Source organism: Suncus etruscus, chromosome 13, assembly GCF_024139225.1.
Source record: "Suncus etruscus isolate mSunEtr1 chromosome 13, mSunEtr1.pri.cur, whole genome shotgun sequence".
Lineage (NCBI taxonomy): Eukaryota > Metazoa > Chordata > Mammalia > Eulipotyphla > Soricidae > Suncus > Suncus etruscus.
Genome location: NC_064860.1, coordinates 298105 through 322374, shown reverse-complemented (window position 1 = coordinate 322374; position 24270 = coordinate 298105). Strand labels below are relative to the sequence as shown.

The following is a 24270-nucleotide window of genomic DNA, read 5'->3' as shown; positions in this document are numbered from 1 at the left end:
TCTCAATGTATTTATTTCTCTAACAGCACTCATCACTCTTTGTAGTGAGCTTCATGTTGTGAGTTGCATCTTCCAGCCCTCATCTCTTTTGTCTCTGAGAATTACTGCAAAAATGTCTTTCATTTTTCTAAAACCCATAGATGAGTGAGACTATTCTGCATCTATCTCTCTCCCTCTGACTTATTTCACTCAGCATAAAAGATTCAATGTACATCCATCTATAGGAAAATTTCATGATTTCATCTCTCCTGACAGCTGTATAGTATTCCATTGTGTATATGTATCACAGTTTCTTTAGCCATTCATATGTTGAAGGGCATCTTGGTCGTTTCCAGAGTCTGGCTATTGTAAATAGCACTACAACAGATATAGGTATGAGAAAGGGATTCTTGTATTGTATTTTTGTGTTTCTCAGGTATATCTCTAGGAGTGGTATAGCTGGATCATATGGGAGCTCAATTTTCAGTTTTTGGAGGAATCTCCATATTGCTTTCCATAATGGTTGGACTAGATGGCATACCCTCGAGCAGTGAAAAAGAGTTTCTATCCACATCTCCGCCATCACTGCTTGTTTTCCTTCTTTGTGATGTATGGTGTGAGATGGTACCTCATAGTTGTTTTGATTTGCACCTTCCTGACGATTAGTGATGTGGAGCATCTTTTTCATGAGCCCTTTGGCCATTTGCATTTCTTCTTTTACAAAGTGTCTGTTCATTTCTTCTCCCCATTTTTTGATGGGGTTAGATTTTTTTTCTTGTAAAGTTCTGTCAGTATCTTGTATATTTTGGATATTAGTTCTTTATATGATGGGTATTGGGTGAATAATTTCTCCCATTCAGTGGGTGGCTCTTGTATTCTGGGCACTATCTCCTTTGAGGTGCAGAAGCTTCTCAGCTTAATATAGTCCCATCTGTTTATCTTTGCTTCCACTTTTTGGAGAGTGCTGTTTCCTCCTTAAAGATGCCTTTAGTCTCAATGTTATGGACTGTTTTACCTACATGTTGTTCTATATACCTTATGGTTTCAGATCTGATATCAAGGTATTTAATCATTTGGATTTTACCTTCATATATGGTGATTTCGCTCTTTTGCAAGTGGCTAACCAGTTGTGACAACATCACTTGTTAAAAAGGTTTTCATTGCTCCATTTAGAATTTCTTGCTCCTTTATCAAAAACTAGGTAGTTGTATGTCTGGGGAACATTCTCTGAGTATTCAAGCCTATTCTACTGATCTGAGGATCTGTCTTTATTCCAATACTGTGCTATTTTGATAACTATTGCTTTGTAATACAGCTTAAAATTGGGAAAAGTAAGACCTCCCATATTCCTTTTCCCAAGGAGTGCTTTAGCTATTCTGGGGTATTTATTGTTCCAAATGAAATTGGAATAGAGATGCTGCCTAAAAATAAAATTACAGACCACTATCCCTGATGAACACAGATGCAAAGATCCTCAACAAAATCCTGGCAAACAGGATCCAATGCCTCATCAAGAAGATCATTCACACGATCAAGTAGCTTTCATCCCAGGAATGCATAAATCTATCAACATAATACACCACATCAACAACAAAAAAAAATAAAAATCACATGGTTATATAAATAGATGCAGAGAAAGCATTTGATAAGGTCCAACACCCATTCTTGATCAAAACTCTCAGCAAGATGGGAATGAAAGAAACTTTTTTCAATATAGTTAAGGCCATCTACCACAAGCCAAAGGCAAATATTATCCTCAATGGAGAAAAACTAAAACATTTTACTCTAAATTCTGGTACAAGACAAGGTGTGGGTGTACCTATTTTAAACCCTGAGACCCACCCATTTCTGGGAGGGGTCTTGGGAACCGGATAGTAGGTGTAACCTTACCTGCAAAGCCCTCCCATTCCTGGGAGGGGTCTGGGAAATGTTAGATAAGGCTTGGACCAAGGGAATTCGGCCCTTGTGGCTTTTTGCCTTTTTGGCTCCTTGCCCTTTCTGCGCTGCTGTGCGCTCTGGCTTCTGGGTTTCTGTGTTCTGGTCTTTGACCAGCATGGAGCCCAAAGGGAAGATGGCTAACAGGAAATAAGATGCAGGGCTAGCAAAATATTGCTGTGCTTGAAAGGTTATGAATAGGCCACACACACGTGGTGGCTAGGGCTTGAATAAAGATGATTCTTCATGAAGCCTGCCAGTGAGTCTTGATTACACCGATCACCTGGGCCTGGGACCCGCCGGCTAAATGGGGTTGCAGAGCCATGTGGCCTGGGATGGCAGAAAGAAATCCATCGCCATCCATTGCCATCCAGCTCCATCCTTAATTATTTAATACAACAACAAGGCTGTCCTCTCTCATCACTCCTATTCAACACAGTACTGGAAGTACTTGCTATAGCAATTAGGTAAGAAAAAGATATCAAGGGAATCCAGATAGGAAAGGAAGAAGTCAAGCTCTCACTGTTTGCAGATGACATAATACTCTACTTAGAAAACCCTAAATACTCTACCAAAAAGCTTCTAGAAACAATAGATTCATATGTGGTAGGCTACAAATTAACACAAAAAAAATCAATGGCCTTTTTATACACCAATAATTATAGGGAAGAAATGGACATCAAGAAAACAACCCCGAGGCCCAGAGAGATAGCACAGCGGCGTTTGCCTTGCAAGCAGCCAATCCAGGATCAAAGGTGGTTGGTTCAAATCCTGGTGTCCCATATGGTCCCCTGTGCCTGCCAGGAGCTATTTTTGAGCAGACAGCCAGGAGTAACCCCTGAGTACCACTGGGTGTGACTCAAAAACCAAAAAAAAAAAGGAAGAAAGAAAGAAAGAAAAAAAAGAAAGAAAACAACCCCATTCACATTAGTGCCACACACTCAAATATCTTGGAGTCAACCTGACTAAAGATGTGAAGGATCTATACAAAAAAAAAAAAAAAAACCTAAAAAACACTGCTCCAAGAAATAAGAGAAGACACGCAGAAATGGAAGCACATACCTTACTCATGGATTGGCAGGATCAACATCATTAAAATGGCAATACTCCCAAAAGCATTGTAAAGATTTAAAGTGATTTCGATACCCATGACATTCTTCAAAGAAGTGGATCAAACACTTCTGAATTTTATTTAGGAGCAATTTCTGAGCACCTCAAGGTGTGACCCAAAACCAAAAACAAACAAACAAAGAATCTTTTGCATGGACTGTGGGATGAGGAGACCATTGATCACTTCTCTGAAGACAGAACTGTCACAAAGTAGGAAGAATCAGAATTTAAGTCTTGGAGCCGGAGAGATAGCATGGAGGTATGATGTTTGTTTTGCATGCAGAAGGAGGTGGTTTGAATCCCTGCATCCCATATGGCCCCAGAGCCTGCCAGGAGTGATTTTTGAGCAGAGAGCCAGGAGTAACTCCTGAGTGCTGCTGGGTGTGACCCAAAAACTAAAAAAAAAAAAAAAAAAAGTTTTTGAATTTAAGTCTAATTGATTCGGATAATATATATAAAAGAGAACCCAACTCTAGCGAGGATGAGGAACAAAGGGGAGAACACCTGTATGTGCATGACAAAGGCAATTTCCATAAATGAGTTCATGGAATCTCAGTTAACTAATCAGTATAGAGGCACACAAATTTGGGTTAAAAGAGAAGTGAGAAAGTAAAGAAAAGAGAATGGTGGCAGACTAGAGCCTGGTGGAGTTGAGGGGAAACAGCATTGTGGGCAGAAAGACAGCAACTTTCTACCATGAAGTAAAAGTAATATTTAAAGTAAAAGTAACTTCAAGTGAATATTGATAATAACTAAGGCAAATTCTTGACAAATGTACAAGGATTCTACCAAGAAAAGCCTGTGTGCAAATGGTTGATAAGAAAGCTTCATGAACCTGAAACAGTCATGAATATATGGTGCCTTTCCACAATTCCTAGCTGGAGATGCCCATTGTCTGGAGCACTTGTTTCTCTTCCTGGAGAACTCTGTCCATGTCTCATGGTCTTACCCACCTTGCCCTTTGAAAAATACTTTGAGTGGTTCCCTATATATCCTTTGAGTGCCTAAAGTGCGTCCCTTCCTCCTCCTTTCTCAGTGTCACCTTGGTTTATGTTTATTTTCATTTCTTCTTTCAGTTTTGTTTGTTTTGTTTTGATTTGGGTTTTTTGGGCCACACCCGTTTGATGCTCAGGGGTTATTCTTGGCTATGTGCTCAGAAACCGTCGTTGGCATGGTGAGACCATATGGAACACCAGGGGATCAAATGACTGTCAGTCCTAGGCTAGCGTTTGCAAGGCAGACTCCTTACCTCTAGTGCCACCTCTCTGCCCCTCTTTTTTCACTTTTGAGGGCAGACCTGGTGGTGTTTAAAAGCTATTGCTGACTCTGTAGCCAACAGTGGTCCCTGGCAGTGTTGGGGAGGGACCCAGGGTTATGTTGGAGACAGTGTCCTGTCAAAGGATCAATTTTTCTGTCTTCTGTCTTTTATGCAGCCTTTTACCTAAGGCTGCCCATCTGCTGATTTTGCTGTAAGCTGTTGGACTAACAGGAAAGGTATTTCACAGCTGAAGGAGATTTTTTCTTTGAAGCCAAAGGAAAAGTGAACACCCCCAATGCTAGTTCCAGATCTAGACCACTCCCTTTAGCTTCTTTCTGGAGTTAATAGCTACCTTCAAAAACCTGCCCCCTTCACAAACTGATGTTAGCCCAGATAAGCGGCTGCAGATCCCACTTTGGAGACATAAGGTCTCCATCCCTTCTGAATATTTTACTGCCCTTTGTTCTAAAAACCTTCCCGCCAAAAGGTATGATTGACATGTTCTTTTTCCTGCCCATTTCTCCTCCTCTATATATAGAGATGCTGGATTCCAATAAATTTGCCTCTGATCGGAAACTTCGCCTGGGGTCTTCTTTACTAACCTCTCTCAGATTTTTTACAGGTGTGGTTGTTCTTTTAACTCAGCAAAATAAGAGTGCGGAAGTCCAAGAGCCTCCAAGCCGTTTCCCCGCTGGCCGGGCCCCTCCGGGGGACTCTAGGACCCCGCAGGGTTAGATGGAAGGCAGGAGCCCTTCTCCTGTCCCATTTCTTGGGGATTCATTGACTATCTACTCTACAACCGTTTGACTTCCCATTTGATGAACTACTCCTCTAAGTGCCTAAGAGTCAAAGTGCCTCTAAGTGTCAAAGCAGGGGAAAGGCTGATGAATAGACAACTGGCCAGAGATCCCCACACTTATTTGATCTACTGTCCCTTTTCAGGAAAATAATTTTTCCATTCTTACCTCCCTGCCCCACCCTGTCTTCTTCCATCAACCAAAAAGTGTCTCCACTCCAATAGCTGCTATCAGCCCTTAAGGGTGGGGTACATTATGGCCCACTTGGGGAAACTTTGATTTAACTGATTAAAATGTGAGATGATTTTTCAAACAAGAAGTCGGGTATTTCAACACTTCCCAAACTTATTTTGACTCATTTATCTTTGATTTAACGAGTTAGAACTCAATTTTTGCATAAGTTTATTACTTCATTGATAGAAATTAGAAAGACATGAAAACTACCACCAATGTCCTCATTTCTCAGAACCAGTATGTCTGCACAGTGGGTCTCTTGAAAGAATAAAGAGGATTTTCTGCATCACAGATCATGAAAGCTCAGGGTGAGAAAGGATGCATCAAACTTCATGATAAATAATGAATATATAAAATTGTGACAGCTGTAGTCTACTAGTGAAATATAATTTATAGGATGCTTTAGGCATAAGGTTCATTTCAAAACTCATTTGTCAATATAAAGGCATTTTTCCTTCTGGGATCTATCTCTTTTGACTGTACTTATATATAACTTTAGATCAAGGCTTATGGGTTTTTCACTTGCAACCTCTTTTTACCTGACAAATGTATTTTGGACAACATTGCCAGAAATACCAATATCTCAAATTCATTAACTACACAGTTGATATTAAATTGAATTTTTTCCTTCTGAATTAAATTAAATTCAGAAATGTTTTTTTAAGATTTTTATTGTGGTAAAAGTGAATCAATACAAATCTTTCACAGTAATATTTTAGGCACATAGTGACAATGAATGATGGGTAATCCCACCACCAGTGTTGCCCTCTCTCCTTCCCTGTTCTCAGCATGCATCCCATATCTCCCTCCTTTACCCCCATAGTGGAACTGTTCCCTACTTGTACAGCTTATTGTAGATTGGGTGTCAATTCTGTTGTTGTTGACTTTGGATATGGTATTCAAGTCTGATTATTATTTATTTCCACCAAGTGAGTATATGACTGTCTGGTCTTGGTACCATGATGGGGGCGGGGGAAGGCAAACATAAAAGAGAGAAACTAGGAGGAGTCTGTCTAGGTGTTATAGATATCCATTTAGAAGAAGGAAGGGAAAAAGAAGAAAAAGGTAAAAAAAAAAAACTAAAACAAAAAATAATAAGGGAGTAACAACAAAAGTAGGAAAAAAAAAGAATAAACTAAAGCCCAAACCATCAGCTATGGCAAAAACAAACAGAAAACAGAAACAAAAACAAAAACAGAAAAACAAACAAAAACAACCCCCCCCCCGACCAACAACTTCTTAAAAAAGGGTTGTGTTTCTTCTTCTTCTTCTTCCTTTTTTTTTTTTTTTTTGGCATAGGCAGGTATATATTGGGGAAATTAGAACAGGAATTCCCGTGGCCTAAGGTTTCTCCGCCCTTGAAGCATACTGCCATGGGAACAACTACAGGCTCCATACTCACTCATTTACAACACCCCAAGGCCTTTTTATCATGCCGGGAAACTTTTCAGTCAGATGTGGGTGATGACATCCTGCCTCTGTAGCTGGAGCTCTTGTTATTTGCGTAGGTCATAGGGTGAAGGCTAGGAGAAAGTTTTTTTTTACAGTTCTAGGAATTCTATTCCATTACTGTTGTGATTAGTCTTCTGTAATTAGTGGTCTTGGTTTTTGTTCAGATTCTAGGACAGAACCTAAGGTATAGTCTTTCAGCATGGTTCCAGAATTTCTGCTCAGTCACAGTTGTCAAAGTCAGATCTCTGGAATTAGGGATCTTTGTTTTTGTACCAATTCTATACCGAGGCCTGGGCTAGGAACTTCCTCATTGGTTCCTCTATAGGTTATGTCCAGACCATATTTGTCAAAGTCAGTCGCTGTAAATAGTAATTTTGGTTTTTGCTTAGGGCAAAGGATGACATGTCTTTCAATTGTATCATACCATTAGGTGGTGAGATAGGGCAGCCCTCTCTTAGCTCAAGTTGTTGCTGTTTCCTCATGTCAGGATGTCATGTTAAAAATGGTACAAATTGGTGCCAGGATGGCATTCAGAGTTTCCCCAGGAGGAATTTTATTCCTGGTGCTGTTGCTGGAACCTGTGTCGGTTCTACTTCTGGGATCTGGGGTTCTGGATTGGACGGTCTCTGTCCAAACACATGGAGTCTAAGTTGGGTCCACATGACACATGCTCAGGGTGGAGGTGATCCTACATTATAAAAAGAAGTTTTTATCCCTAATAGATAAGAGCTTGTTTCTGTGCATAATATTTCCCTTTATTTAGAGTGCCTATGCAAAAAGATATGGTGACATATTATATTGCTGGTGGATTTGGAGGTAAGAATGATAGTCTGCACAATCTCTGTGCCCTGGTTTTGACCTTGGCTTTTATCCCAGGCAAGACTTTTCCTGTAGGTTTTTTGTACCAAAGAGAAACAGGTGAGGTTGGAGAGAAAAAGAGAAAAATAGATAGATAGATAGATAGATAGATAGATAGATAGATAGATAGATAGATAGATAGATAGATAGATGATAGATAGATAGATAGATGATAGATAGATAGATAGATAGATAGATAGATAGATAGATAGATAGATAGATAGATAGATAATAGAAGAAATAAATAAAAATACATGTAAAAGAGGCATTAAAGAAAAATGCTGTTCATGAGGCTAACTTACTTTTGGGGATAAACAGAATAGGAGATATTGGATCAGGATTGGAGGGTGAGAGGATAGAAGGATTTCTGAAGGGGAGAGGAGGAATAATATATAAGAGGGGCTATATATATATTTTAGACATGGCTTGTTTACATTTTGGGTTTGGCAATCAGTGTGAAGTCCACTGTCTACAAACTCATTCCAACATGAAGACAGATATTAGCATTCTATTCGTAGGTTGTTGTTGGATGCCTGACCCTCATTTTTCGGGATATACTCGGTGTATAAGATGACCCCCGATTTTCGCTTGACTTTTTTTTGTTTCAAAAGTCGTCTTATATGCCGGAAAATATGGTATATAGTAATTTAGGTAAGATAGTCATTTTGATTATGTTGATTCTCCCTACCCATGAGCAGGGGATGTTCTTACATTTCCTTAGATACTCTTCAATTTCTTTCTGAAGTGTTTTGAAGTTTTCATAGTATAGGTCTTTCACTTCTCTTGTTAGGTTGATTCCCAGGTACTTGATTTTTTTTTTTGTGGTTTTTGGGTCACACCCGGCAGTGCTCAGGGGTTTTTCCTGGCTTTGTGCTCAGAAATTGCCCCTGGCAGGCATGGGGGACTATATGGGATGCCAGGATTTGAACCAATGGCCTTCTGCATGAAAGGTAAACACCTTACCTCCATGCTATCTCTCCGTCCCAGTACTTGATATTTTTATTTACTATTTTAAATGGGATTGACGCCTTAATGTCTCTCTCCCCTTCATCGTTATTTTATAGAGGAATGCTATTGTCTTTTGTGTATTAATTTTGTAGCCAGTTACTTTGCTGTATTGGCATATTGTTTCTAGGAGTTTTACTGTGTACTCTTTTGGGTTTTATATGTATATCATCATATCATCTGCAAAAAAGAGATAGTTTCACTTCATCTTTCCCTATCTGGATTCCATGGAGTCCCTTCTCTTGTCTGATAGCTATTGCTAGTATTTCTAAAACTATGTTGAATAAGAGTGGAAAAGTGGGCAGCCTTGTATAGTTCCTGACCTTAGTGGAAATGTTTTTAGTTTTTTTTTTGTTTTGTTTTATTTTGTTTGTTTGTTTTTTGCCATTAATGATAATGTTGGCTGTGGGCTTTTTATAGATAGCTATAACTATCTTGAGGAAAGTTTCTTCTAATCCCATTTTGCTGAGTGTTTTTAGCATGAATGGGTGTTAAATTTTGTCGAATGCTTTGTTTGTGTCGATTGATATGATCACGTGGTTTTTGTCTTTCTTCTTGTTGATGTGATGTATGATGTTGATTGATTTGTGTATGTTGAACCATCCTTGCATCCCTAGTATGAAACCCACTTGGTCATAGTGTATAATCTTTTTGATGTATTGTTGGATTAGATTTGCTAAGATTTTGTTAAGGATTTTTGCATCTATGTTCATTAGGGAGATTGGTATGTAGTTTTCTTTCTTGGAGGTGTCTTTGCTGTCTTTGACAATGAGTGTGATATTAGCCTCATAAAAGGAGTTGGAAAGGGTTCCTGTCTTTTCAATGTTTTGGAAGAGCCTGAAGATCAGTTTTTGTAATTCTTCTCAGAATGTTTCATAGAATTCACCTGTAAAACCATGTGGACCTGGACTTTTGTTCTTGGGGAGTTTCTTAATTACTTTTTCAATTTCCTCAGATGTGATTGGACTATTTAGGCTTTCTACATCCTCCTAATCCAGTCTTGGAAAATGATATTTTTCCAGAAATCTGTAGGTTTCTTCAGGGCTCTCTAACCTAACTGAGTACAGTTGTTCACAGTATGCCCTCATGATGTCTTGGTTTTCTTGTGGTTCTGTTGTAATGGCTCCTTTTTCATTTGTGATCCTATTTATTTGGGTCCCCCCCCCTTTTTTTTTTGGTGAGTCTTGCCAGCGGTTTGTCTATCTTGTTTATTCTTTCGAAGAACCAACTCTTGGTCTCATAGATTTTTTTTTTGTATTGTTTTCTTTGTTTCTATGTTGTTTTTTTCTGCCCTAGTTTTTATTATTTCTTTCTGTCTGTGTTTGTGTTTTCCCAGCTCCTTAAGATGTCCTTGTAAACTGTTGATTTTGTCATTTTTCTCTCACCTGACATAGACCTGTATTGCTATGAGTTTCCCCCTAATTACTGCTTTTGCTATGTCCCACAGATTTTGACAAGTTGTCTCTTCATTACATTCATCTGAAGGAATCTTTTTATTTCTTCCTTGATTTCCTCTTTGATCCAGCTGTTGTTAAGTAGCCTGTTAATCTTTAGGTGTTGGATTTTCTCCACAATTTCTTTTTACAATTGATCTTGATCTTTGTTGCATAATGATCTGATGGGGAGCTTCTAATAATCCTTATGTTTGTGACTTTGTGCAAGTTAGATTTGTATCTATCCTAAGACATGGTCTATTCTAGATAAGGTTCCATGTTCACTTGAGAAGAATGTATATTCTGCTCTCTTGGGTGTGGAAAGCCCGGTATAGATCCATTAGTCTTATTTTGTCTAATTTCTCATTTAGGGCTCTTATGTCTTTGCTGGTTTTCTGCCTGGTGGATCTATCTAGTGGTGATAGTGGTGTATTAAAATCTCCTACTATTATCACATTTCCTTCTATAGATTTCTCTAGATTTGTGAACAAATTTCTTACATATTTTTCTGGCTCTACAGATGGTGCATAGATATTGATCAGAGTTAGTACTTCTTGGTCTAATGTTCCCCTGATTAGTAAGTAGTGACCCTCTTGGTCTCCGAGCACTTTCTTGAAGTTGAATGTAATTTGGAATGATATAAGAATGGCTGTCCTGGATTTTTTTTTTGTTTTCCATTGGCTTGTATAATTGATTTCCATCCTTTAATTCTAATCCTGTGTTTATTCTGTTCTTTTAGGTGTGTTTCTTGGAGGCAGCATATATCTGCCTTATGTTTTCTGATCCACCCCTCTACTCTGTGTCTTTTAATGAGGGGATTTAGCCCGTTGATATTTAAGGAGATTACCACTAGAGAGGGTTGTTGTGCTATTGTATTGAGTAGAGTGGTTGTTGTTACAATGGGGGGGGGGGGGTTTGGATTGTGTAGTACATCTTTGAGTAGTTCATTTAGAAGTGGTTTGGTTAGCACAAATAGTGTGAGCTCTTTTTTGTCTAAGAGTGTTTTTAGTTCTCCTTCCCATATGAATGAGAGTTTTGCCAGATAGTGTACTCTAGGTTGGAAGTTTCTTTCATTCAGTAGTTTAAATATGTCACTCCACTGTCTTCTTGCTTGGATTGTTTCAAAAGGGAGGTATGGTTTGATTCTTATATTCCTTTCTTTGTATTTGAGGGTTTTTCTCTCCCTTATACAGAATTCATCTTTCTCTTTGTTTTTGTTTTTTTTTTTTTTTTTTTTTTTTTTTTTTGCCAATTGGATTACTATACGTCTTGGTGTTGGTCTGTTAGGGTCTATTTTATTAGGGACTCTTTTCACCTCCTGGATTTGCATAGGTGTCTCTTTTCAGAGGGTGCTATTAATACTCTCACTACTTGTTCTTCTCCTTTCCCTTTTTCCTCCCCTCCTGGTATTCCTACAATTTGTAGGTTATTTCTTTTATCTTTGTTCATTAGGAATCTAACTTTTTCTTCCTATGTTTTGTCTCTTGCTTTCTTATTGAACTCTTTGTCATTGTTGTTTTGTAGTTTTTCCTCAAGTTCCTTTCTGCGTTCTTCTAACTGTGTAATTCTGCTATTATGGCTTGCTAACATGTTTTTTATTTCCCTGTATTCCAGTTGTATAGATTCTTTCATATTTTGTAAAAGTTCTTCTTTGAGTTGGCTGAATTGTTCATCTATAGATTTCAGATTTCTTAATCTCACAGGCTAGTGATTCCTTGATTTCCATTGGTAGGGCATTCATTGATGCTGTTAGGTTCTCAACTATTGGACTCGTGTGTTTTGGTGGATTTGGAAACTTGATAAGATTTCTCTCCATTTCCCTAGCTGCTAGTATCTTCCTTAGTTTACCCATATTTCTTCACATCTGGTGGTTTTGAATGTTGAGTTTTCTGGTTGTTTAATAAAGTGGTCTGCTGTACTGAGGTGCTTGAAGGTATTCGATATTCGATTTAGAGTTTATTTTTCCTTGGCCAGGGGCCTTGTCTAAGTATGATAGGGATATTACAAGTTGCTTCAGTGTTTTTGCTATCCTGTTTTATGGGCTGTAGGTTATCTGAGGGAATTGGCTATTAGGTATGAGATGACTAGACCTATATGGTCTAAGTTAGAGTATCTTCGCGCTAATGCTTGCTTCGGGCAGTGTGGTGTCCAGTGATGTGGTGTGGGGAGTTCCAAACCTGTCCAAAGATGTAGGCAGCCCGGGGTGGGGGTTGGAGCGAGGTGTGCCCACGGTTTGGGGTTAGACAAAGCAGGGTGGGGAGTTCCAAACCTGTCCCAAGGTGCAGGCAGCTCTGGGTGGGGGTTGGAGCAAGGTGCATGCACGGTTTGGGGTCAGGCTACACAGGGCGGGGAGTTCCAAACCTCTAAGTTCAGAAACCTTTTACTGTTGTAAATCTTTTGTTACCTCCACATTCAGCTTAAGAAGCAAAGATTTAGGTAACCTTATGTATATAAGCTCCTGGATATATGGGAAAAGAGACATAAGCAGTAATTTATTTTACATATCATTCTGGCCAAAAAATGCTTATGGAGCAGCAGTGGTTCCTCATTAATTAGGCCCTAGACTCCTAATTACAGATAGTGATAATGGAGGGGAGACATGTCTAAGAGTCTAAGGCAGAGACACTGTGTGTGTAATAAATTGTGATGAGTTATAAGTGTTTTGAGAATTGTCACAGATAAAATAAGCTGATGTTGAAGTTAATTCACAAAAGAAAGCCCTATATTGTGCAAGAACTTCAACTGTTTTTCTTAAAATCGAGATCAACAAACTGGTCCACCCTGTAAACTTCATTTTTATAAAAAGTTTATTAGAAATAGACATAGAGACATAGATATGACAGTGAAGTTTTACCAAATCAAATTGTTATTGGTTTTTTGATAAATGTTATCATTACTACTTTATTGAACAGAATGTTAGCAATTATATTACCAGTCATTCTAACTGTACATTTGCACTTAAGGAGTATTACCCAAAAAGGCGCTTTTCCAGTGTTGGCATATAGTCCTATGTACACTTCTAATAGGTTTTTCTGGTTATGCAACAATGATTCTTCAAGTTAACCATTTAAATGTCCCCTTTCCTTAAATCTTCCTAGATTTTCTCTAATTAGGTCTGTACCATACAATGAGCTGGGTCTGAACCTTATCCCAATTAATTTATAGAAAGAGTTTTTCAAGAAAATGTTTGCATTTTCTTGGGGCCAGAGCGAGAGAGAGAGCACAGTGCAAAGGGCTCATGGTCATGGCTTTGCATGAGGGGCATTCCATGTCTGATTTTTATGCCCCCATCAACATATCTACATTGACCTCAGGCAAAGGACCCGGGTATCTCTGAGCCACACTGGGAGTAGCCCACAAGCAAACTTTTACATCTGAATCAAGAGAGGAATAGTCATGTGTTAAAAATCCACATAGTAGGGGCCGGAAAGATAGCATGGTGGTAGGGCATTTGCCTTGCATGCAGAAGCACCATGGTTCAAATCCTGGCATCCCATATGGTCCCCCGAGCCCGCCAGGGGCGATTTCTGAGCTTAGTGCCAGGAGTAACCCCTGAGTGCTGCCGGGTGTGACCCAAAAACAAAAATCCACATAGTGACAATTACTTGAGAAATTAGATTTATTCTAAGTAGATACATCACTAAAAGGAAATATAGTCTCTTTATGTTCAATGTTTGCTCTAGACTATACCAATTATAATCTAAACTCTTTCCAAAAACTTCTCCACTCAAACTTAAAAATTTGAGTATATTTTCCTACCAGATGTAGAATTACAGTCCTAGAACATGCAACTTGTAATTTAAAGATTTTTCTACCCCTTACTAATTATTATTTTTTACAAGATTCTAAATATAAATTTCACAAAGGTGATTTCTCTTCACCAAATTTTCTTCTATGAGTGCTTCTGGGCCTGGAGGGGCAGTAGGTGGAAACCTTCGATCACCTCCAACCAGTGCTGGATCTTCCCACAGAATCTAGAACATCAGGACTGTTCGGATGCTGGAATGGAAAGGGACAATTTTCAGCATCTAGTCTGAGCCATTTCCTCCCTATGAGCTTTAGAAAGTCAGGTCATTTCCATCCCTGGAAATCCCTTGGGGTGTTGCCTTGGCGTGTGTGTCTGAGTGTCTGATCAGCATCTTGGCTGTGCTGGGACTGTTCTCTGTCCTGCTGGCTCACCTGAGGAAAGGGGACTTCTAGCTGTGGTCAGACTATGTTAGTGGGGATGAGTGGTGCTCAAGTGCCCAGTGCTAGAGACATGAGAGCAGAAACTGACTATGTGGATGAGAACCACACACAGAGAGGCTTAAATCTGGAACTGTACCTCTGGGGACAATGGCATGAAGGTCAGACTTGAGAGCAGAGTGGATGCTTTTTTGAATAAATAATGATTTTGCAGGCTGACCTATAAAGTTACTTGTTTTACTGAATTGAGTATAGGTGTGAGAGGCTCTGCCATTTTATTTCATTCTTTTCTGGATTAAAAATGGTGTAGGACATTCCTAGCTCAGCTTTGTGTAGCCAGGCCTGGAGGTAGATATCAGGTACACTTTAAAAGGCACTCTGAAAAAGGAAGGGGAGTCTGAGTCTCATATTAAGGTGCAATTGCTTTGTCGCATTTGCTAATTAAACCCAAACACTTGGCACATCACTGAGCTACTCATCAATCTGGTAGACAGGCACACTCTCTGGGATAAATTCCTTGTATTTCACCTCCAGCCCGGCCAAGCCCAAGAGGCCACAAGCTCAGGACACAGATGCCCAGATCTCAGTCCTCGAGTGAAAGCAAGTCGTGGGCTGGGTGTGGTGAGCAGGGGGCAAGCCTGGCACCAAGTCTGACTTGTGCTACCCTGGGAGGTCTGAAAGGCAGAGTGCTTTCCTTACTGCCATATTGTCTTTAAGGGAAAATGGTCAAGATGAGGATTATAATGATAATAATAATAGAAACAACAAAAATTGTAATAAGACATGGCTGGCAAGAGTCAAAATAAAGTACATTTGAAAAGCAGTTTAAAATAGGGAAGTAGAATTTGTAGATTACTGTATTTTTTGGGGAGGGGGCCACACCCGGCTGCGCTCAGAGGTTATTTCTGGCTATCTGCTCAGAAATAGCTCCTGGCAGGCACGGGGGACCATATGGGACACCGGGATTCAAACTAACCACCTTTGGACCTGGATCGGCTGCTTGCAAGGCAAACGCCGCTGTGCTATCTCTCCGGGCCCTGTAGATTACTGTATTACTAATGACTTATTACTTTGCAGCTCATAAAGAAGTAATAATGACCATGGTAAAAATTACTCCTGTGAAAAAGTTAAAATATGGAGAATTGACTATGCAGGAAAACAAAATCTCAGGCCTATGCAGGAGGGTTGAGAATAGTGATCTTGCTAGATTAAATAAACAAAACTAAAATGAGAAGGAAGGAGCAGTTCCATTGATGAGAAAGACACACAGTGTCCTGTGTGCAGGAGACGAGAGAAAACATTACCTTTCACCCGAATAGAGCAGTTGAAATCCTTCATTAATTTTTTGGAAAGGTAAAACGTGGGTTATCAACTGGTCCAGGTCAAATTTCTTGGCCAGGAAATCAGTGACAAGCTTTGGCACGTCATCTCTGCTTTTCCAACCTGCAAAAAAGCACACACAGGCACTGCAGATGTTCTGTGTGACTCCTTTCTCAGAGAAACTGTTTCTTCAGCACAGAAGGGAGCTGCATGTCCCCATCACAAGAAATAAAGCAGCCTTCACTCCATGCCTCCAAGAGCGCCCACATCCCTGCACCTCAAAAAATGTCATCAATTTGCAGAAAGTTGTCTTTCTGTTACTACTTTCTGTGCCCATTTCCTCCTCCTGCCTCTCTGGTGCTCTCTCTGCCCCAGTTGCTTCTGTCCTTTCCTGGCAAGCCAAAGCTGGCAGAGTAAGGCAGGTCTTGAGGACAGGGACCCAGTTTCAATGGCATCTCCTCACTTCCCTTGTGATGAGGAACATAGAACACTGCTCACGAATATCACAGTAAAGTCTGCTGGGTCTGGGGACACTCCCTGGGCACCAGAACCAAACCAGCCGGCCTTTCTGAGGAAACTGCAGCCAACCAGTGCATGCAACAGACACACTCCAAGTGAGGAATACAGAATAGAGAGGGACACAGAGGCCAATGGGGCTCAGAAACATGGAGCAACCAGGGAAAAAGGGCTGAAAACTAACAGCAAGTGTACCAGGGAGAGGAAATGCCAGTGATAGGTGAAAGGGGTAATAGGTAGAGGGACTGGGACAGGCAGGCAGGGGAGAACAGGAGAGGCAGATGGACAGAAAATAGAGTGGAGTAAGGGCAGCGACCTTGGGGTTCTCGGCCCTGCATGTTGAGGCCTTTCCTAAGTTGTGGGTAAAGAAGCTGTCCTGATGCTCTTCCAGCATGTCACCTGTGTGGGGAAATGGGGCACAGACCAGGCCCTGAAAACCATCAGGGGTTGGGTCTCTTGAAGATGGAACAGGGGCCTTGTCTTGATGAAAGAGCAAAGGTGGGTCCAGTGCTGAGCTTGACTGATGACAGGGGCCAGGCAGGGACCAGGGAATGAGCCTGCAGATCAAGAAGAGCTGGAAGTGGAAGACATGGGCCTGAGTGTGTCATTACCATGAGGCATGAAGGTGCCCATGGGAGAAGAGGCAGCCTTGGTTCCTGGATGAAGACACTAGCTAGGAAGTGGGTTTTTTCCTTTTTGGGGAGGGCCACGTCTGATAGTTACTCCTGGCTCTGTGCTCAGAAATCACATCTGATCGTCTCACATAGGATGCCAGAATCGAACCTGCTGGGTTGGCCGCATACAAGTCAATCACCTTCCCCACTGTGCTATCATTTCAGCCCCTGTAAGTAAGTTTCTTTAGCCTTGTTTGTGTGGGCTCTGGCTTTTAGAAGCTGAGTCCTTTGTTTCTTTGCATGCTCTGGTGCATAATGCCAGGAGCTTTCCACCTGGGAAAGTGTATGTCCCTGTGGCACTCGGGCCCCTCACTGCAGCACTGAGTGAAGTCCAGCAGAGTGTAGAAACTAGTGCTGAGCCCAGGTCTGGCCCATGGTGGCTCCTCAGGGCCATGTGGCCAGGAGCACCCCAAAAAGAGCACAGAGCAGCCAGGTACTTACCTCCAAACACACAGCCCTTCCACGTGCGGCCCGTGAAGAGCATCATGGGATCATAGGTGAGCATCTTGGCTGATGGGGGGGCACCCACCACCACACTGGTCCCATAGTTCATGTGGCAGGAGGCTAGCGCATCCACCTGAGGTGAAGGGGAGACTCAGCCCTGGTGCTTCTGGGGATCCTGGGCATGTCCCTCTTGCCCCCACCTTCCACCATGTCATCCACCCTTCCAGCTCCTCAGACTTCCAGCTGTTAGTCTAGTCAGGAGCTGCCAGTGCTCAGTGAGTCTGGGTGGCACTGTACAGGTGATGCTGTGTCCTGGTGATAATGAGTCTAGGTGATGCTGTGTGTAGGTGATACGTATGCATGTGTGTATGTGGGTGAGGCTGTGGTACGGTGGTGTGGCAGGTTGGAATTGTGATAGGGTGGTGGGGTGGTGCTGTGGGCGGTGGCTTGTGGCGTGGTCGGATGGTGTTATGGCAGGATGGCACTGTGGCAGAATAGTGCTGTGGAAGGAGCACTGTGACAGGTTGCCACTGGGGCAAATTGTGGCGCTATGGCCACAGTACCATGTATACTCTGGCACTGTACCATGTGCACGCATTGGGGAAGCTGAGCACCTGCAGCCCAGCCTAGGGGTGCCCATGACACTGTGTGACGAGGTCTGCCTGCAGGGACGCCATTATGAGACCCCTTACCATGGTGTCCAGGCGCCCGATGACCTCAAAGGTGTAGCCCACGGAGTCGCCTGTCATTTCTGACAGCACCTCGCTGACGGGCTTGGAGTAGTCCTTAGGGCTGATGCATTCTGTGGCCCCCACAGCCAGTGCCTTGTCAAACTTGCTCTTGTTGAGGTCGATGCCAATGATCCTGGATGCACCTGCTGACTTGCAGCCCATAATGACTGAGAGGCCAACCCCTCCCAGGCCGAAGACAACACAGGTGGAGCCTGGTGTGACCTGGAGCAGGTAGAGAGAAGAGGGAGAGGGAGAAGTAGAGGGTGAGAGAAAGGGAGAGGGAGAAGGTAGGAGAAAGGGAAGGGGAGGGGAGAGAGAAGGAGGGAGAAAGGGAGGGGGGAGAAGGAGACGGGAGGGAGAAGGAGAGAGAGAGTTGTGTGTGTTCAGGGAGGAACCTACAGGCAGCCCCAATGTGTGGAATGGGCCCATGTCAGGCCAGAGAGGCAAGACTCAGGAGAGAGAAGGGGCAAAACTATTTCTGGGTCAAAGAGCTCCCTGACCCTTCGAGAAAACAGTTCAGCCCCCGAGCCTTGGTCTTGGGCCCTCATGTGGCCTCTGGTTCCCACCTAACTTCATCTAACCTAAGCAGGGAAAAGGCACAAACCTCTAAAACTCTTCTCCCTCTCCCTCCCTTTTGGGAGGTTGTGGCCTCTGGAGGTACTTGGCCTTACCCATGGTCACTCCTGATCAGTCCCAGCCTTCTCCCAAAGCCCTGCTGCTTCTGGGTTCTGTCTGACTCACTCACTCACTCACTCACAGCCACACCCCTAGGCCACTGGTAAATAGATGGTTTGGCCTTGTTGCTGAAGTTCCTGGCTCCTGGCGGAAAGGAAATCCACCAATTTTGGGGGGGTTGGCTCTCCACATGCTATGGTGCATAAATCCAGAGATGGCTCCTGCTCCAGGGATAGAATCTTTTCTCTCCCATGTACAGGTTACAGGGAGGAGAGGGTGCTTTCAGATGTCCTGGTTGCTGTGTTGTCCACCCTTGCATGTGTGTGTGTCTCTGTGTGGAAAATTACATGTCTGCACCTGAGTAGGATGTGGCAGAACAGCAGTGGGTGAACCCACTCTCCTGAGCCTTATTCTGTCCACCCATTTCTCCACGGGACCCATGTATTTAAAACCTGCACTTTTTTCTGAGTGTTGCTGGGTCACCACCAAGCCCCAGATAGTCGGCCCTTGGCACTAGGAACACTGCTGGCACCTTTGCTTTGCTTTCATCTTTTTTTTTTCTTCACTATTTAACCTGAAAACTCAGTTTTTTATATTTGAGGTGGAAATTTTTTGTGAATGGTTGAATTGTAGATTCTGCCTCTACACGTAGAACTGCCTTTGGGTGTATGCAGTCTTCATCATCAAGCGCTAGGACCCACACAGACAGGCCCAGGAAGTGTGGCCATTCTAAATACCACAGCACCAGACTTCTCCCAAGGTCCCTGTCACCTTCCATAAAGGGACATTTCTGACCCTCAGGGCCTTTTAAGGGTTCTAGCCCCAGGCCCATCCAACTCCAGAGGCCATTCCTGAATGTCCTGTTCAGAGAAATACAAACAGGAGGGAAACTATCCAAACTGTTGCAGAAGAAAACCACCCTTTAACACACAGTCTTGCTCTAGGTCATTTTTGTATGTCTGATGATCTGGGACGGTGAGATGGTTCTCTCTGCCACTGTTTTTTGGGAAGCTCTTTTACAAAGATCTTCTTTACTCCCCCTGCCACTCCTCAGTCTGGAGAACTGGCCCAAAGTAGCACCTAGTAGTTCCTGGAACAAGCACTCTGAAGTGAGAAGCTGTGTGACTGACCGGTGGAGTTGAGATCCAAGCACAGTTAATGAAGCATCATGTTTCCTCAAATAAAGGGAGAAATTCACAGGTGGAAAAGAGCAGCAGAAAGGATTTCTCTGCAGACACTGTGAGCTGGGAACCCAGATTGGTGCTAGGAAAGCAACCACACAGCCCCACTAGTGGGTCAGGGTGTGGCCAGTGGTTCTCCCAGGGAGAACCGGTACCTGAGCCTCTTACCTTGCCAGTTTTCACAGCTGCTCCATAGCCAGTGGAGAACCCACAACCAATCAGGCAAACTTTCTCTGGCGGTGCCGCAGCATCAATCTTGGCCACGGAAGACTCGTCCACCACGGTGAACTCGGTGAAGGTGCTGGTGTTCATGAAGTGGTAGATGGGCTTGCCCTTGCAAGAGAACCGGGTGGTGCCATCAGCCAGCACTCCACGGCCAGTGACACTATGTGAGCAATGAGAGGACAAGTCAGTTTAGGGACAACAGCTGCGGGGGGGTGGGGGGGTCCTCTCCTGCACAAGGCTCCTGTCACAGAGCAAGGTGACACCTACTCGGCCCGAACACAGAGGTTGCCTTCCGGGTTTCGGCAGGCGTTGCACTCTCTGCACTGAGGCAGGAAGAGAGGAATGACTTTGTCACCTAGAGGGAGGACAACAATGATAGCATGTCAAAAACCAAATAAACAAGCTGCCTGAGTCCAAAACATAGTAAGGAAGCCCTTTAATTCTATGAATTTCCACTTGGAGTGCTGAAGTTTTCTTTCTTGAAAAAGGTAGAGATTGTACCAAAGAGAGTGCTCCTCCGTGCTGTGAGTGCACTCTCTCTTTCTCTCTTTCTCTCTCTTCTGCTCTTTCTTTTCCCCACATCTCTCTGCTTCCCTCCCACACACTTTCTTTGCTTCCTTCCTCGCTTCCTTCTCTCTCTCTCTCTCTCTCTCTCTCTCTCTCTCTCTCTCTCTCTCTCTCTCTCTCTCTCTCTCTCTCGCTTCCTTCTCTCTCCCTCTCTCTCTCTCTCGCTTCCTTCTCTCTCTCCCTCTCTCTCCTCTCTCTCTTCCCTCTTTCCTCTCCCTCCCTCCTTCTCCCTCCTTCTCCTTCCCTCTTCCTCCCTCTCCCTCCTTCTCCCTCCCTCTCCCCCCATCTCTCTCACTTTCCCCCCCCCCCTCTCTGTCCTCCCTAACAGCTGGGCCCTCTCATACTCCAGCCTGTCCTGAGGATGCCTACATTCAGCCCAGAGGGGACCTGCCCCACATACCTGGTTTTACCGTTGTGACTCCTTCTCCAATGCTCTCCACGACCCCCGTGGCTTCGTGGCCCACAATCACTGGGAACTTAGACATCATTGATCCTTTGATCACATGGTCATCAGTGCGACAAATCCCTGTAGCTAGAATCTAGGGTCAAAGATAAGGATATTGACAAAAACTGGCCTCCTACCAGTGGAAGGGTGAAGGCGTGTGAGAAGGCTGCAGTTTCTCTCAGTAGTGCTCAGGGGTTACTCCTGGCTCTGCACTAAATTATCACTCTTGTTGGGGCTTAGGGTGGGGTTCCAGCCCCAGGTTCTTATTTTTTTTTTGGGGGGCCACACCCTGTGACGCTCAGGGGTTACTCCTGGCTATGCGCTCAGAAGTTGCTCCTGGCTTCTTGGGGGACCATATGGGACGCCGGGGGATCGAACCGAGGTCCGTCCTAGGCTAGCGCAGGCAAGGCAGGCACCTTACCTCCAGCACCACCGCCCGGCCCCCAGGTTCTTATTTTAAGTGTTTTAGAGAACCCCTCCTACTTACACCCCATCAGACCATGAGAGGGGACCTTACTGTGCTACGGGCCACACTAAGCCTCTCTGAATGCCTGGGCCTCTCTCTGAGTCCTGGAGGTTGGTTTGTAAGAGTTGGTTGTAGGTTGTAAGTTGTAGTTTGTAGGTTGGTTTATAGAGTGAGGTGTCTGCAGAGAGGGGCAGAGGACATGGGCAGGGGGAGTAGTGAGGTCGTGCTTAGGAAATAGAAGTCAAGGAGAGATGCACAGGGAGGGACTAAGGGTGAGAACAAATGCTCGGGAAGGGGCAGGCATGGTGGCACCAGAGGTAAGGTGTCTGCCTTGCAAGCGCTAGCCTAGGATGGACCACGGTTCGATCCCCATGGTCCACTAAGCCAGGTGCCATTTCTGAGAGCATAGTCAGGAGTAACCCCTGAGCATTAACGAGTGTGGCCCCCCCCAAAACAAAAACAAATGCATAGGTAATGTGGTCACCACTCCCAGAGGATTCTGAAGGCCAGAAGCACTATGTTGCTGTTTTTATTACTTTTTCATTTATTTTAGTTTTATTTATTTATTTGGGGGGAGGGGTTGGGCCACACCTGGTGATGCTTAGGGGTTACTCTTGTCTATGTACTCAGAAATTGCTCCTGGCTTGGGGGATCATATGGGATTCTGGGGGATTGAACCGTGGTCTGTTCTAGGTTAGCACATACAACAAGGCAGTGTTATTTATTTTGTTTTTATGTTAAAATAATCCATCAAATGAGTTTCAATAGATCAGATTAGCATCTTGGGTTTCTAATGGATGATCACTATTTTCACAATTAGGACAAAAAGTGATAGTAAATAAGAGCTGGTAAGAGTCACATTTGAGTCAAGTGTTCTTGCAGGAAAGACTGTCCCTCAACAATGATGCACTGGGGTGGTTACAGACCAGCACTAGGCCTCCCAGGACCCCTTACCTTAATCCGCACTTCCTTTGCCTTTGGGGGCGCCACTTCAATTTCTTCGATGGAAAAAGGCTTATTTGGCTCCCAGAGCACTGCAGCTTTGCATTTGATCACCTAGGAAGGACACGGATGAGAGTTAAACCAGCATCAATTTGGGTCTTACAGACCCAGAACTCTGTAGAACACACTCAGGAGAGCTTGCATCAGAGCCCCTTGTGCCAAGATGGTGCTTCTGGGCTTGGTTTGGAGCTATGCCTGGTAGTTCCCTAGGGCTTCTCCCAGCTTTGAGCTCAGACATTACTCCTAGTGGTGCTCAAGGGATCATGTAGTGCCAGGGAGGGAACCTGGATTTTGTCATACAAAGCTTCTGCACTGGGGCTTTTCCCTGGCTTGCCTTTTTTTTTTTTTTTGCCACACCCAGTGATGCTCAGCAGTTATTCAGGGCCCTTAGCTGAAGAATTACTCCTGGTAAACTCCAGAACCATATGGTATGCCGAGGATTGAACCCAGGTCAGCTCGTACAAGGTAAATGCCCTTCTCATCGTGCTATGGCTCTGGCCCCACATTTCACATTTTTTGGTGAAGAAGGAAGCATTTATTAAAGGGCAGTAACCCTCCATGTCAAGGCACCATGTTACTCATTTCCTGAGCTGCACTGAACCAGCAGCATTAAAGCATCACTGGGAATCAAGCAAACTGCACTGTTACACCACTCCCTCTAGATCAGGTGCAGCTAGAGGTGCTGAGCTCTCCCTTCTCCAGAGTGTCCTAGCAGGGGCTGCTCACCCACATCCCCAAGGTTGCCTGGAACTCAGATACCCACAGGCTGGGTGTGTGTGGCAATAAATGGCATTTCTGTGCATAGAGACTCAAGCTGCTGTAATGCAAAAGCAGCTTCCCAATTCATCAAGCTTAGCTGGAGTCTAAATTCTTGTCCTGCCTAGAATAATTTTATTCTATTTCTATTTAATCCCATGGAAACTATTGTTTCCATGATCCAAATCTTTTTGCTTCTCCTCACTAGGATACTACCTAGACCTCACATACCATCATCTTCTTTTCCTCAAAACCTCAAGGGAGGTAAAAGACAAAGTTGTTGACATAAAAACAAAATAAACAAAGCTGCCTGAGTGCAACTGGGAGCCCCCCCCCCCCCAGGGCTCTGAACACCTTGCTTCAGGGCAAATGCCAGCACTCCCCTCCCGAAGTTCTGATTAACAAACTTTTCTAACAGCTTCCTCTCACCCCCTGTCCAGAGCTGGGGGGAGTGCTGTCCCTGTGCTTTTGCCTGTCTCCCTGCATCATGAAAATCCGGTGTGCTAACTCCATGGGCATCCACTCTGGGAGAGATACCCCCAAGTATTCAGTGCAGCCACCTTATTTCACCACCTTGTTACTGCCAGAATGAGACTCAGAAACGTTACCTTCCCTGTAGTTGCCATTCTGCCTTTGCTCTAGTCCAGACTTCTTCCTCCAGAGTTTGGCTGCTTCTGCAAATAACAGCATCTGCCTTCAAATAAATAGTGGTGCTCCCAAGGCAGCCCTGGGCAGTGTGACTCAGACTCCAGCTCACCAATGGTCCTTGAGCTCCACCCTGAATAGATTAAGTTGGGAGAACACAATACAGTGACTTCTTGTGATTAAACCCAGCATAGAGATTAGACAAAGACAGGGTGGTCAAACTGCCTGAAAAGGGCCCAGCACTGGCTACCCACCCAGCACTGCAGTATAGAAAGATAAACAAGGCGAGTCCCTTTATGAGAACTCACAAGAAGGGCTTCATGTGTTGTCCAGTGCCAACTCTTGGGGTGCACAGCTGACTTTGGAGATGCAGGTTT

The 24270-nt window shown here is 43.6% G+C and overlaps 1 protein-coding gene across 1 annotated transcript; it reads right to left on the bottom strand.

Moving 5' to 3' along the window:
* Window positions 1-13899: 13899 nt before the first annotated feature.
* Window positions 13900-24022, bottom strand: LOC126025491 (all-trans-retinol dehydrogenase [NAD(+)] ADH7). Its single transcript, XM_049785294.1, has 9 exons — window positions 23857-24022; window positions 22445-22546; window positions 20980-21118; window positions 20280-20367; window positions 19956-20172; window positions 17893-18153; window positions 17198-17333; window positions 15551-15689; window positions 13900-14060 (listed from the first exon to the last, which is right to left on the bottom strand). Exons 1-9 carry the CDS (start codon window positions 23872-23874, stop codon window positions 14036-14038), a joined length of 1125 nt encoding a protein of 374 aa, XP_049641251.1. The 5' UTR covers window positions 23875-24022; the 3' UTR covers window positions 13900-14035.
* Window positions 24023-24270: the final 248 nt, after the last annotated feature.